A 14039-nucleotide genomic window follows, 5' to 3' on the forward strand; every position below is an offset into this window, starting at 1 on the left:
TGGGGTATGGGTTCTTAAATCCACGCCAAACCCCTGATTTCTGCAATCAAAACACAGAAACAGCTTTTGATTCTGCATTTGCAGTCCTCATTCAATGGGAAAATGTCTTCTGCAGTAAGAAATTTCAACACCATTCTTATCCATTTGCCGGATATTCCCAAAAGTGACTGTGCTGAGGGCTTGGTCACCAAATGACATTAAGAATCTCCCATCACTCCATAAATAAGGGGACTTTTGTGTGTTATTGTTGCATAAAACAATATTAAATCAACCTGGAAAGCCCCCAAGATCATTAAGTACTAAGCAGCTGAGACTTCTTTGATTCCAGCATCCCTGAAAGTAAAACAGAAAACTCCAACCCGCAAGTATTAAATTGAGAAGACTTCTCCGCAGTTCTAGGTAGGAATGAGCAGAAGGGAAATGTGGCAGGTAAAACAAGGTCTCTGTTCCTTCTCAAACTACTTTCCTAAGAAAACAAGGATTATGTGACCACMCTGTGTGTTTGTGAATATCCGTCCGACCCCTTTCCAGTAATTTCTGAACCATCCACCAATTACAATCTCACTTTAAAAAGACTTGAAGGAAAAGCAAAAATGAAGAGCTGAACAACACTGGCCATGGGAGAAATCACCTAAAAGCAAGAAACTTGCTATGTTCCAAGAACTGGAAAAGCTTTATGTCCTTTACTAGTTTGCAATCTGAGTTAATTCTGTATTAGAGAAGGAGCACTACCCACGTATTCTCCACAGCCCAGATCCTTTTYGATACTGCATGAGGGAAGAGGAGATCGCAGTCACTCCCCAGCCCTACTGAGGTTATTTGGTTGGATTTTGTTTGCTTCATTTAAAACTCTAATGTTAAATTTCTTTCTGCTAGARCCTTCTAATCCAACATGCCCATGAGACCACACAGCCTGCCAAGGCCCACAGCAATCCCCCAAGCGCCCCTGCACTGCGATCTCCCTCTCTGCCCCAAACCTCCTGAACACACAGACTGCGACAGCCACACAAAGTGAACGTGAAGCTTGACAGAAGGTTTGCCAAGCCCGAGCGATGCGATATAGAACAAACAGTAACGCCAAAGCGTTGCACTAGTCTGCGTCCTGGCAGCACTCCAATGGCAATAAGCGGGACAAATCGGTTTGAGTGCGACTGTTGGCTTCCCAGGGCCCAAGGTACCTCAGGTACCTCGCTGCAGGCATACCCAGCATCTCCCACACATACCGCATTCAGCACGACAACCCTAAAACTCCCTAGCCTCTTTGTGTTCCAAGTTSCTGATTTAGGTAGAGGTATGGCCTGCTTGGAGAGTCACTATTGCTGTAGTTTTGAAAAAAAAAAAGGTGCTGCATTGGCTAGCAGTTTGCTAATCAATGCTAACTGTTTGAAGGGAAACAGAAAGGAAAACTTTCTTAAAAACAGATGATATTACCTAAGACTCAGACTTTTCATAGAGAACTTCCCACTCACGAGTGTTGGAATGGATTTTATGAGAGTTGTAATGACATCCAAAATTTATTACAACTTTTACAAGAAGACCATGTCTGGTAAAGAGTGATGAAGTGACAACATTTACTTGGATGGATTTAGTTTCGCATGGCACATTGATACACTTTTGTACTTTAAGAACACCAGTGGTTGCCTACTAAATCTTGTATAATACAAGGCAGCTTTGTAGACCTTTAAAAACACACACCAACTTGATTCTGTCTGCTTCACAAATCTGCTTCCTTACTATCTGCCTAGTCAGTCCCCAAGGTCCTGTTCTGCTCATCTTTTGTCAACCTCAGCTTTTAAAATGAAATTGTTTGGAAATCATGCTTTCAAACCTCTATGCTCTTTGAGTTTGGAATTCATTACTTTTAGAAAGTGGCCAAGCTTGTCTCCTCCCTGCCATATTTATACCACAAATCTGAAATCTCATCTGTTTTCCTTGGTATAACCAGATGAATTTTATGTGACTTTGCTCATTTGAAAACTGATTTATAGACCATATGTTTGAAAAACCCACTAGAAATATAAATTAAGTTGCATATTTCTGTTAACCACTGAATCAGGAATCTGTCTTTGGTCTAACCCAGTTCAAAAGCAAAATTTAAAAGAACATTAGGAAAATAGTAAAGCTAGGCAAAATTTTTGGAGTGACTAGTGATTTTTTAAGTCTTGTTTTTTGGGAGATGAATCTGAGGCACCTTAAAATCTCCTGATTCCCAGAAAACAGTCTGAGTCCAATATCTGGAAGCGGGGTCCCTTGCAAGTGCCTCAATGCAGATGTTGATTACTAGAAATAACACTTTACCTATATGTTGTGCTCTCTGGTATACTTGTAACCAAAGCTGCATGAGGACTGGGTGTTATTTTGCTGTCTAATGGGCCTGCAGTTGAAAAACTTGAATACAGCCAGAACCGATRGCCAGGACCGGCCGTAAGACGGAGCGAAGGCCCAGAGCGGCTGCCGTTTTGCTGGCAGACGCAGCTGGCTCAGCTCCTGGTGGCAGACAGAGCTGAGCAGGGGAGCCCCGTGAGGTCCAGGGCGACGTCCGCACCAAGCGGGCCCCGTCCCAGCTGCTCCCCGCCACGAGGCTCCTCTAGCTTGCCCGGGGCACCAGGCCTCCAGCCCACCGCCTTGCAGGGGGCCGTAGGCAAAAAAGGGTCACTCTGATGGGCAGTCCTCCACAACCACCCCAGCGAGCCCTAGTCCCCCAGGCTTTCCTGCCCCGGGGAAGTCTTCCTCGCTGGCCTCACCACAGGAGCGGCTCCGGAGAGCAATTCTCCCTTCCCTGAGGCACAGCACTGCCCACAACCACCAATTATCCTTCCTCCAGAAGAGCAAGGCACCAAATCTAGCATCAGTATTAAGTAAGCAAACCTGTAAATCACCACACCTAAGAAATCAAAAAAATAAAAAACTCCCAACTTAAATGCAAGTTCACCTGTGTTTTACAGTATCCGCTGTATGKAGCAAAGGGTTTGGACTCTTCATGTTTTCATTTTTGCTGCTGTTCTTACAAAAACACACCATTCTTTTCCTGACTATGACATTTCTTCATATATTTTCAAGAATGCTCTCCACTACCACAAAATATTTGGTTTGAACCCTCTGGTGAGGAGATGCCAAGGGTTTGGTTCATGTTTTAAAAACAAAAGAAATATTATTCTAAACATAAAACAAATGAGTGCAACAGTAACAGTAGATGGAGATAGAGCTCCTAGCACAACTCATGAATAATTCGAAACCCTATTAGAAGCAATACAGCTTTCCAAATTTCCCTAGAAAACAGCATGTCATTATTAGGTTCCAACTTGACTAAAATGCAAAATGTCACTTTTTCAGAAAAAAAAGTGAAACAAAAGACAATATGTAGTGTAACAGCTAAACTGCAAAGCATATCCACTTACAGTCTGAAAYTGTGAAAGACAATGTGTGTACACATAGGCATAAAAATATTAAAAGATGGCTCTTACCTCCGTCCCCAGATCCTGAGCCTGCATCTGAAGAGAGAAAAGAATGAAATTTATATTCATGTGCTACAGTATGTCCTGTAAATACGTAAAGCAACACTGTTCAGTTAAATGTATTACAGTGTATCTTATGTTTGATGTTATCCCTGGGTAAATTATAGAGATCTAATCTGAATGTAGTTCACTCAACCCATCTTTCTGATGTCTGAGTTCTTTTTCTTTAAACTCTCTATATAAGACTAAAATAACCTGGGCCCTGGAGTGCTGTAATGTTCTCATAAGCCTCTGTCTCATTTTGTTGTATTGAGACTGATAAAGCAGCTCCAGGAGCTTTGTAGTTAACAGTTGTGTAGTTACTTCACTTGGCCATTACTATATCATCATCATCATCAAACAGTATTTTTAAATACATTTAGTTGATGACAGACCAATTGGAAATTAATGTCATTATATGTACAAAGCACTGACATCTCATCAGAACATAACTAGTTTAAATAAACTACTGAAATTACTATTCAAAGTCTTTAAATAAATGATTAAAATGCCATGCTTCAAGGTTGCTGCTGAGTTTTAAAGCAAAGTATGTTTATTTTTCTCAATTCACTCTAATGTTTTGTTGGATGGAACAAGCAGATTCACAAATTTAGAAAGTGCAACTTCATGAAATCTCCAAGCCAAGAACTTCATCATGAAGCTTTCTAACAAAGGCAAAGTAAAGAAATGCGCGCACACACACAGAGCAACCAAATACCCATGAAGAGAGGTTTCTTTTGGAGGCAAGGGAGGAAGGTTGCTTTTTTTTTCCTTTGTGAACGGGTTATCCACTTATCAGCATTGAGAGCCACAGAAAGAGTTTGGAAAGGCTGCTTTGGAATTCAGTTAGCACATAAGTATTAGGGCTAATTTATTGACAATAAGGTCTGGTGGATCTGAACTGGTTTGTAAATGCCATCATTGCTCAAATTAAAAAAGGAAAACCTTTATTTAAATAGATCTGTCAAACCTTTTCTGCCAAAAAAGCCGGATTCAAAATGTTTGACTAGCTAAAAGCAGGAGAGCCCCACCACTCCACTGCATTGGTTTTCTAATTGCTCAAGTCTTAAAATAGTAGATGTACAGAGTCGGACAACACAGAAGAGAGGCAAGAGGGGCTTGGAAAAGAGAACAAAAAAATATACATTTCTTTTCCAAATGACCATCTCCTGTGTACTGCTGATTGATTCCCTGTCCCGATGCTTCTTCCCAGAGCACTACAGAGGAAAGGGGAAAGACGGGCRTCTCCATTACCATAGCCCTGCGTGTGGAAGCACTGGTTCTCCAAGCACGCCAGGTCTCCCCAGGGCCAAGAAAGGGACGTGCTCCTGCTATCGCCCATCTCCTGCAGTGAACTGGCCATAGTCTCCGGCTGTTTGGAGGAAACGGCCCCCCAGGTTTCCCCTCCGTCCTCCCGGACTTTCTCGCCCAGCTCCCTCCCTGTCACGGTCCGCGAGGGCAGCTGGCTGCCGGGTGCTTCGGCAGCCCCGTTTGCTGCTGAAGGTGCTGTGCGCCCTCTCTCCCCTGGCCAACAGAGGGAATCCGATTTACGCGCTTGCTGCCTCCCCGGCCTGGCAGGGGAAGGCTACTCTCTGCGAGCAGCGTTTCCCTCCCTCAGCCTGCGTTCACACACAAGCTCCTTTTTCCTCAACAGCACCAAGGAGGAGGAGGCGCCGTCTGACCGCGCTCAGTGGAGTCAGTGTGCAGGTGCCCCTAACTGGTAAGGGCTTCATCTTTGAGGAGGAAAACGAGGCCAAGTGACCCAGACTTGAGAAAATYTTTTCTTCTTTTCTGTGTCAGAAATCCACACTGTGTTTCAGAGAGAATCCTTCCAACGTGGCCATTGCYGGTAACAAGCAAGTTTAAGAAAAGATGTAGCAATGCAATGAAATTATCCTTTTAATTAAAAAGTTTGAACAAAAAAAGACCAGTTGTTGTGCTGAGAGAATTTACTAAGTCAAAGAATTCCTACGCCACAACAGGTTTTGTCAGCCTGAGCTCCATGTAATACCAATTTATAGACAAAAAAGATTGCAGCATATGTTTTTTTCCTCTTGAAAATTGTCAGGTAAGAGCTTCAGAGAAAAACAAATTTCCAGGGAAAGAACTTTATTTTCTCTTAGGTGTAAGAAACACAAAATTATGGCACTGCACAAAGTTTCTCTAATGCACTTTTTATTGACTCCTCCATCCTCACCTGAAAAAAAATCCACTTTAAGTTTAAAGAATTCTCTCAAGAACAAAGACTTACTCCTTCCATTCTTTTCAAGTTAACTTCACTGCCCAGCTCTAAGTGATACTGAGCACAAAAGAAAAACATCAAGAATTCCTGCACACAAGCAAGTCAGTTTTCCTGTCAGATTTTGCTCATTCACTTTTCTCGCTTTTTCATAAAGCYCACCATGCTCAGAGTTAAGCAAAGATGTCTTAAGAAATAACAGTCAGCTTCAACATACTCTTCCCCGAAATCTTCCAAAAAGTGCAGAAAGAACTACTACACAGATCTGTTAGTTAAGTGTGGTTTGGGCCAAACCCTCAGCTGGTATAAATTGGTGTGGCTCATTGGTCAGTGGAGCTCCACTGAAGTATACCAGCTGGGAATCTGGTCCTAAATACATAAAGAAAAATCTAAGAAACAGAATCATAGGCAATAATACTCCAATTCTATCCCCTCTAGATTATGGAGAGGTTTGTAGTAATCTGCATGCCCATTTACCAGACATCTGCTCGTTTAATCTGTTTCCAGTTACTTGCAGTAACAGCATGCAAGTGTACACAGTGCACAGAATGATGAGGAACAAAAGATAAATATTAAAAAAAGAAATYAACTTCTATGCTGCGCTCTTTAAAACAGTGTCAAGAGTATACTACATAGCGTAGTATACTGTCAGCCTATACTAGGTTAGTTATTTAAAGGAATGGATAGCAGCAATTTCTCACGCTTAAGACTATACAATATTAACACACGATTAATTCAAAGGAGGATACAAAAGAGCTGTTGCATCTGCAGGCTATTACATTCAGTGGCACGGTAAGTTTTGGAGGCACTCTGAAGTGCATTAGACACACCTGTCGCACACGATCCTTCCGACACCAGGAGTATTTCACTCTGCTGCTTGCAGGCAGCCTGTTTCAAGTAGCACTCATTCTGGTAGGTGTCGCCGTTGGAGCCGCACACGGGCACGTAGTCATTGTTACACTAATGAACAGGGACAAAGAAACAGCAGCATTAATAACACAAACAGGATGGCACCGTGTCAGTTTGTTTCCCCCTTCTCATTCCAGTACTAAAACCGGGGATAACAACAGGACGGGAGCTGCTGTCTGCTTCTCTTCATACAACTACCAGTGGGAGGGCAGAGGGAAAATCAAAAAGACAAAAGGGAAAGGAATATAAGCCAGACTCAATGTAGGTTAGGGGCAAAAATGATTTGTATGGGCTAAGTGTTCAATAACTGCCCACAGTGGGGTCTCTTCCTCTGGGAGGAGGAGGACGGGCCATTCCCAGAGATGGACAGCAAGCAAGACACACTGCTCCTCTCATCTGCAATAGCTGTTCACGCGTTTCCCTTGGATGGCTCAACAGGCAAATTACATGAAACAGACACTCTTTTCCCCACCTCCTTCTTCACATACACACACTCATTGCTACGGATACAGTCCTTTGCAAACACAGCAGTGTCCGTCTGTGTGTGTATAATTCTCTATTTAAGTCCTTAGATATAATTAGAACAGCTCGAACAGAGGCTAATTATTTTGAGAGAACTATGATCAAAATCCATTCCTCTTTCGGCAGACGTTTCTGTTCCCAGCAAGCTCTGGCTGGGATACTCCCGAAGGCACAAGCTCTCGCTGCCGCGGTGAGCAGCCAGGAGCTGCAGCCCGGCAGCCCAGCTCGAGTCAGTGCTCTACAGAGGTTACCCAAGTAACATGCTCCTCCTTCAGCCAAAACTTCTGCTCAGCTCTTCTGCAAACTATCAGCTTTCTTTCCTCCACCACTGAAAAACAGCTTCACCTTCTCTTGTTCATTTTAATAAAAATAATTCCATTTTATATTGAAAATTGGGCAACCTACGGGGTGCAGTTATCATAAGATAATCACACTCTGAGGCTGAGAAATACTTGGATGTACCCTGTACATGGTAATTATACTAGGGATATGATTATCTCATGATTACTGTACTCCTGGTATGCCTCATTGTTTAATTATAACAAATGGAATGATCACAATTATTATTTACAAATGCTCACCTCTGCTTAAATCCAAGTAAAAATTAAAAAGAAATCATACTACTTATTTAGCTATCTTATGCCACAAAGTACCTTAGGTGTGTTGACAATGCACAATACTAAATGCAGAACTGAAATTCCAGGGTTATAAATACCAAATATGCTTTGATATGAATGACTACAGAAATGATTAACTACATTAATTGCAGGCCTCCACAGAGAGTGGCTGCCAAGAAATTATTCATAGTTGGTCAGAGTGACATTCTGACTGGGCCAAATCAAATGACATTTTCCTTATGCGTTGTATTTTCTGAAGTTTTGCAGGGCTGTTGCCCACCTCCAGTGTTCTCTTCCTTTAAAACAGGAAAGAAAACCAGCAACAACAGCAATAAAAATCCACTCCTTCCTCATCTAACAAAGAGCTCCTCGATTCAGAGATTTTAAACAGTTAAGAAGCGTTTCTATGCTATTTTCATGATTAGATTCCAAATCTGAGCAATGTTAAAAACAGAAAATGCCAACTTCATTGAGAAGCTCAACAGCAATCGCTGGAGGGTGATATGGAATACTTAACCAGGACAATTAGCACAATTATGTGAATTTTTTAAAGCATGAAGTATCAAATCATGTTTGTTTTATACATTTTGTCTGCTTGACATCTTCGAGACCTTTTGTCAGAGCAATCCGCACAGAATTGGGGCCAAAGTGTCTCAACAGGCTCTGCTACATGTAGAAACAATGTTCAGTCTTGCTCCCGAGCGGCAAATTCTCCACAGGTTTCACCCAGAGCAAGAGAGGACCTTTCACACCATCTCAGCTTCAAATCTGAAAGGCCAAATGGCCCTACATTAACAATATAAAACATCAAGAGTGAAATCCTGATCCAAAGAAATCAGTGACAGATTTGCTGTTAGGTTGGCCGGAACTTCTTCCAAAGATTGACAATTTTAAAATGTATTTGAGAGACATCAGGACTTCATGAAGGACTAATTCTCCTTGCAGATTTTTCCTCCTCTCTCGTGTGGCTCCTGACATACTCAAGCTTGGCTTCAGAGGTGAGGTAGAGGGCACTTCATGATGAGGTATCACTAACTACATACCTACATGTAATGCACCCTTTTCCTTCTCAAACTGCTTATTGCCAGCTGTATTTCCCCGCATCTGCTCCCCTTTCTTTCCACCGCTACCTTCGCACAATGGGTATTCCCATCAGGGAAGAAAGGAGCTAAGAAGCTGCTGATGAGCCACCGGGAACAAAAGCAGTGAAAGCTTGCAGATGGCTCCTGCTTTGGCTTTGAAAGCTGTGCTGAAATCATGGTGGACCTTACTGAGGGAGAGAAAACAAAGCTACTGATAGGAATGCCTACCTGACTTTAATAGCCAGGTAACTTGTGATCTGCTAAGCCCAGATTCTTATACTTCATAACAATAAATCCAGCATTCACAGCCTTTTATTGTCACAATGTATTTCTATCTAGTACTGGAGTATATTAGACTGTCATAGTTCCCTCAGTCTAGCAATCCATTTTTGTCATTGGTTTAGGACTCAATACATCAAGCCCTGGACGTGAGAATGATTTTCAGTCCCTAACGTAGGGTCTGACCAAGCGCTCAGTAAAAGCCATGTCAAAACTCCCACTGAATCCAGAGGCACAGCGCCATACCGTCAAATTCTCCCTTATGCATGTGGGTTTTCAAAATACACCTGTGAAGAAGGGAAATGAACATGCCCCATTCAAAGAAGTATCTGCCAAAGGTTGCCTACCTTAGCACCAGCAGGCTTGAATGCCCACAGACACTCTCAAAGACAAATAGACTTTGCAAGCATCAAGGTCATTTAAAAGAGAGGGTTTATTTTCTAAAGGAAATGACTGACTTGTGTACCTTCTCCTCCTCCTCCTCGTAATGCTGTGGAAGTTTGACCTCTTCCTACTCCTTGGGAGTAGATTAACTACTCCCCAAACTACTTGTTTTAAACTAAGTAGTATGAAAACTTATTCCAGAAATTTAATATAAAGCTGCAAGTTGGCCAAGTCATGTTCCAGTTTCACAAACACTAAAGCATGTGAGGGATTTAACTCACATAAAAACAGGACTCCGCACATAAGAAACACTGAACACTTGCAGTCTTGGTGACTAAAGAGAAGAAACACACAACATGAACTGAAATACCCTACTTTCTTTTCCCTTTCGGACTTTATTAACATGTCCAAAAATAATACAGGCTGCCAGACCTGCGGGTTCAGGTGGGCCTGGATATAGACCCTGCTAATCATCAGAGCCTGCAAAGGCACAAGAAACAAGGCGCAGCTGGCCAGTTGTGAAGTCTCTTCAGCCGCAATTAGCCACTGGCAAGGGGGGCCTGAGGGGCAGGTAGCCAGCTGCCCCGCTCAGAGGCACCGGAGAGCTGTGCTCCTGGCCGCGAGCCTCCCGGCATCGCCCTGCACCTCCTGCTCAGCCGCGGACCCCGGTGCGCAGAAGCGGAGGGGCGCTGGGTCCCGGCGGGAAGCTGGGCTCCGCCACGACGCGCCGACAGCGGCGCTGCGCGGACGGAGGGCTGGGCTCTGCCACGGGAGGGGGACACCCCTCTGCGCTCAGAGAGGGACGTGACGTTCTCTGAGGAAATAYGTGCCCCCTTCCACGAGACGGAACGGGCTACCATCTTGCAGTGAAACCAGACAAGAGGGCTGCCCAACATGAAGCCCTCTCCCATCATACACCTATCTGCTATCCAGGGGTGGAGCCCTAACTCAGATGTTTCAGAGCAGTTTGATTTGGCTTGCCTTTTCAAATAATGATAAATTAATTTTTATTATCTCCACTTGGTTAGACATTATGTGTCTGTAATTTGGTTTTAGAAAACATCCAGATCAAAATTCCAGCAGCCCTGCTCCCTGCTTCCACCTCCCCCCATCCCTCAAGACATGGGCTGGCCAGCCCATGACTTTTGAACAGTACGGAGGCAAAATTAGCTTTCAGTCCTTGTCTATTCTCTCAAGCCGCATTAAAGCCCCCGGCAAATTCTGGAGAAAACATAAAAAGTAATTATAGTGATGAGGAGTCTGCTATTGATTTGCTCACAATCACCCCAGAGAGTGTCTCTGAAACGGGGGACCTGAATTCAGACGGAGAACCCCCTTACCTGTGACATAAATTACCTGGCTGCTTCTGCGCTACTCAGTCAGCCACAGACGATGCATTAGAAATTAATTTTCTACTCTGGCGGCATATCGTTTTGGCTTGTCACCTTGTCCACTGGTGTTACAAGAGAAGCTAACATCCCCCCAGCTCTGCCTGTATCAAAGCGGATTGATTTGACGACAGAAACCCAGAGCACCAGCACAGCCCTTTGCAGTGCCAGTACAGACTCAGCCCCTGGTACTTTGCCCTGCAAGGTCACAGCCGTATCCACAGCTCCAAGAACGCCTGAAATCAAGACAAAGAGCTTTGAATGCTTATGAGGCCTGATCCAACGGCCACTGAAACCAACGGAAAGATTACTGCTGATTTCAGCCCATTTACTACTGATTACTAGCGATCAGGCCCACTAGGGCCCAATTCATTCTTTTGATCACATTTACATATTCATGCACTGACTATCTAATTTCTTTAAATCTGTTTCAAATACCCCCTCATAGAACTGTCCAACTCAGCATATAGATAACATTAATCTCTCAAAGACGAGACAATATATCCCAGAGGGTTTTATTAGGCTTCATTTATCCGAAGTCACCAGGGACTAGCATCCTTGCCTTGGGAAAACATAGCTGCCATCGTCTTCCCTGCCATTAACAAAATCTGGATTTGCTCCTTCCAGGCTACTAGCCCGCTGCCTTAACCAATTGCCAACACCAAACTGGGACCAAAGACAGGAACCTGATATTCTCTGTAGATACTCCAAGATCTCAGTGCTTGTGGCACAACATCTGCCCTAGCCTGCCACCAGACAATGAGGCAAGTCACAAATGCTCCCTCCATTACAGCTTTTTCTTAGGAAAACACACCAACCCTAAATCACTGAGCATGCAGAACCAAGGCAAGTGCTCACTGCTGCTCTGCTCAAAACAATATTTCAACATTGAGATCTGATCGTATGCAAACTAGAAATGGAATAAAAACCACAAATAAATACATGGTCAATATGAACACTCCCTCAACATGGGAAATACGATCACTGCAATAACTGTAGCAAATAGTTGCTTTCTTTTTAAAACAGAAAAACCCTTCTTTATTATAAATTGAGGAATTTTATCACTTAGGGTTATTCTCCTAAGATGCATTTGGCTCTAGAAATACAAATGATACTTGTCATGCTTCAAAGTGAATAGTCTATCACAGCGCAGTAATAAATTAATCATTACAGATGTACACAATCTTGAACTATGCACTATTTGGCCTGTTCTACTGTAAACATTCAAATCAGCGTTTCAAGTTCCACAACTTCACAGATCTGCATTAAAATGCAAGAAACCACAGGGGCATAAATGTATATACAACACGTGCTGGTACATGCTTAAAACCCTTTTAATTTGTTCAGTTTTTATTCAGGTTATTATGTAAAGCACAGCTGTTTTGTGAGTTGGCTAAAACATACTAAATGGAATCCTTCATAATATAAGAACTATAAGAACGCCTGAGGTTTAGGCTTAGCTGCAAGAAGGAGAGAGGAGAAATAAAAAGAGAAGTAAAAACCCTTACTACTCAGTAATAGCCCACTAAAACTATATAAAACCAAAGTAAGTTTATAATTTTGGAACAGGGGGATTTCTTTTTAATCTGACCAGCTGAGCAGATAAACGATCACAAGCATTGTCACTATGCAGCCTTCCTGAAGATATTGCATAAGCACATTACAGATCCATTTCTTTAACTAGATCAGAACTCCGAATGCAGTAAGCCATGATCTGTATCAGAAGTGAATTTAGAAAGGGCTTTAAATCCTTGATAAAAGGGCAGAGAAACAAAATCAGAAATGCACAACCTGAAGCTGCAGACCCAAAGGGACATTTAAAACCATAGCATCTGCATTTTCCCAGAGAAACTTATGTCTTCTTGACACCAGTTGGTTCTCCTGCCAGCTCTTTATATGTGCTGCCAGGTTTTCCCCTCTAACTTCTCTGCATGTAGAGAAATAAATTGCCAAGTGATAGGTTGTAAAGAGATCCTTGATTTGTATTCTCATTAATGAATTAAAGAATGAAATCTCAATCTTCTTACCTTGAACTGACAGACACAAGTCACACTGTCTCCAATCCTTAAACACTCCCCATCAAATTTACAGGTATTGGTGTCGCAGAGAAAGAGATCATTTTCTCTGTCATCATAACCTCAAATGCAAAGAGAAAAAAATGTCAGTCTTGGTCTAGCAAGAGGAACAATATGGGATGATTGCAGTTTAATGCACGCAGCACAATAACCTTGTTGATGAAACAATACGGTCCAGATTTTCTTTTGTCCTTCCCTGTCCTCAGTTTTCCACTTTTTGTCTTGTTTCTCCCTGGGTCTTTCTATTAATCCTTATTCCCCACAACCTCACACGCTTTCTTCTATTTCACAGGCTCCATTTCCTCAAAAGTCACCCCGTAATTACGCTATTTCATTGCCTTGAGTTGGAAATGTCATTAACTTATCCCCATACAATCACAAATCTGTTGGACAAAAGTCCAAATTGGAATTTCTCCAGCCCATGATATAACAAAGCCCCCAATAATAAAGATAAACAGGCTGTGTGTTTTCTGTGATGGTCTGTCTGATTCCAATGAAGACGGATCACCTCTAAGTTAACAGGAGAAGTGCCAGGTTCCTCACAAGCTGCTGAGTGAACCTAGCTCTTTGCCTTCATTTTCTACAGGAAAAACCAACAGATCTGACTGAAGATTCAATTCACAAATGCAAGCAAGAATTTCAGATTTCGGTAGCTGACATCCCACTCCAACAGTGTGTAGCAAGGTATTAAACAAAACAGCTATATTAGACTCAAAACCCATTAAGAATAAAATCTATCGATTTTTTTTAAACATCCTAGTGCTCTAACCATATCGCAACACATTTCAAACGAAGAGTCTACACTGAAAATTCCTCCGTGATCCCAGGGTACTAAGTACGATACACGCATTAGCCCGAATAACGCCGTCTTCCCTGGAATGCTATGACAGCCCAATTTCTGAATTACTTTACGTATCGGAGAGGGACAGCGGGCTGACCTACATATTAAACTCGCTACAAAGGTCAGCCCGACTTCACGGAGGACGGGTCGGGCTCCCCACCCCTCGGCGCTGCCGCCCTCGGTCGCTCTCAACTCGGCGCGCGGAGCAG

The 14039-nt window shown here is 42.9% G+C and overlaps 1 protein-coding gene across 1 annotated transcript in view; it reads right to left on the bottom strand.

The window, feature by feature from the left end:
• Window positions 1-14039, bottom strand: part of TMEFF2 (transmembrane protein with EGF like and two follistatin like domains 2) — a 145029-nt gene that overhangs the window by 124731 nt on the left and 6259 nt on the right. The window contains exons 2-4 of the mRNA XM_026091746.1: window positions 12942-13051; window positions 6564-6693; window positions 3465-3491 (exon numbers count right to left, since the gene is read on the bottom strand). Coding sequence (XP_025947531.1) covers window positions 3465-3491; window positions 6564-6693; window positions 12942-13051 — 267 coding nt within the window. The remainder of the gene's footprint in view (window positions 1-3464; window positions 3492-6563; window positions 6694-12941; window positions 13052-14039) is intronic.

Source organism: Apteryx rowi, unplaced genomic scaffold (assembly GCF_003343035.1).
Source record: "Apteryx rowi isolate R43461 unplaced genomic scaffold, aptRow1 scaffold_92, whole genome shotgun sequence".
NCBI lineage: Eukaryota > Metazoa > Chordata > Aves > Apterygiformes > Apterygidae > Apteryx > Apteryx rowi.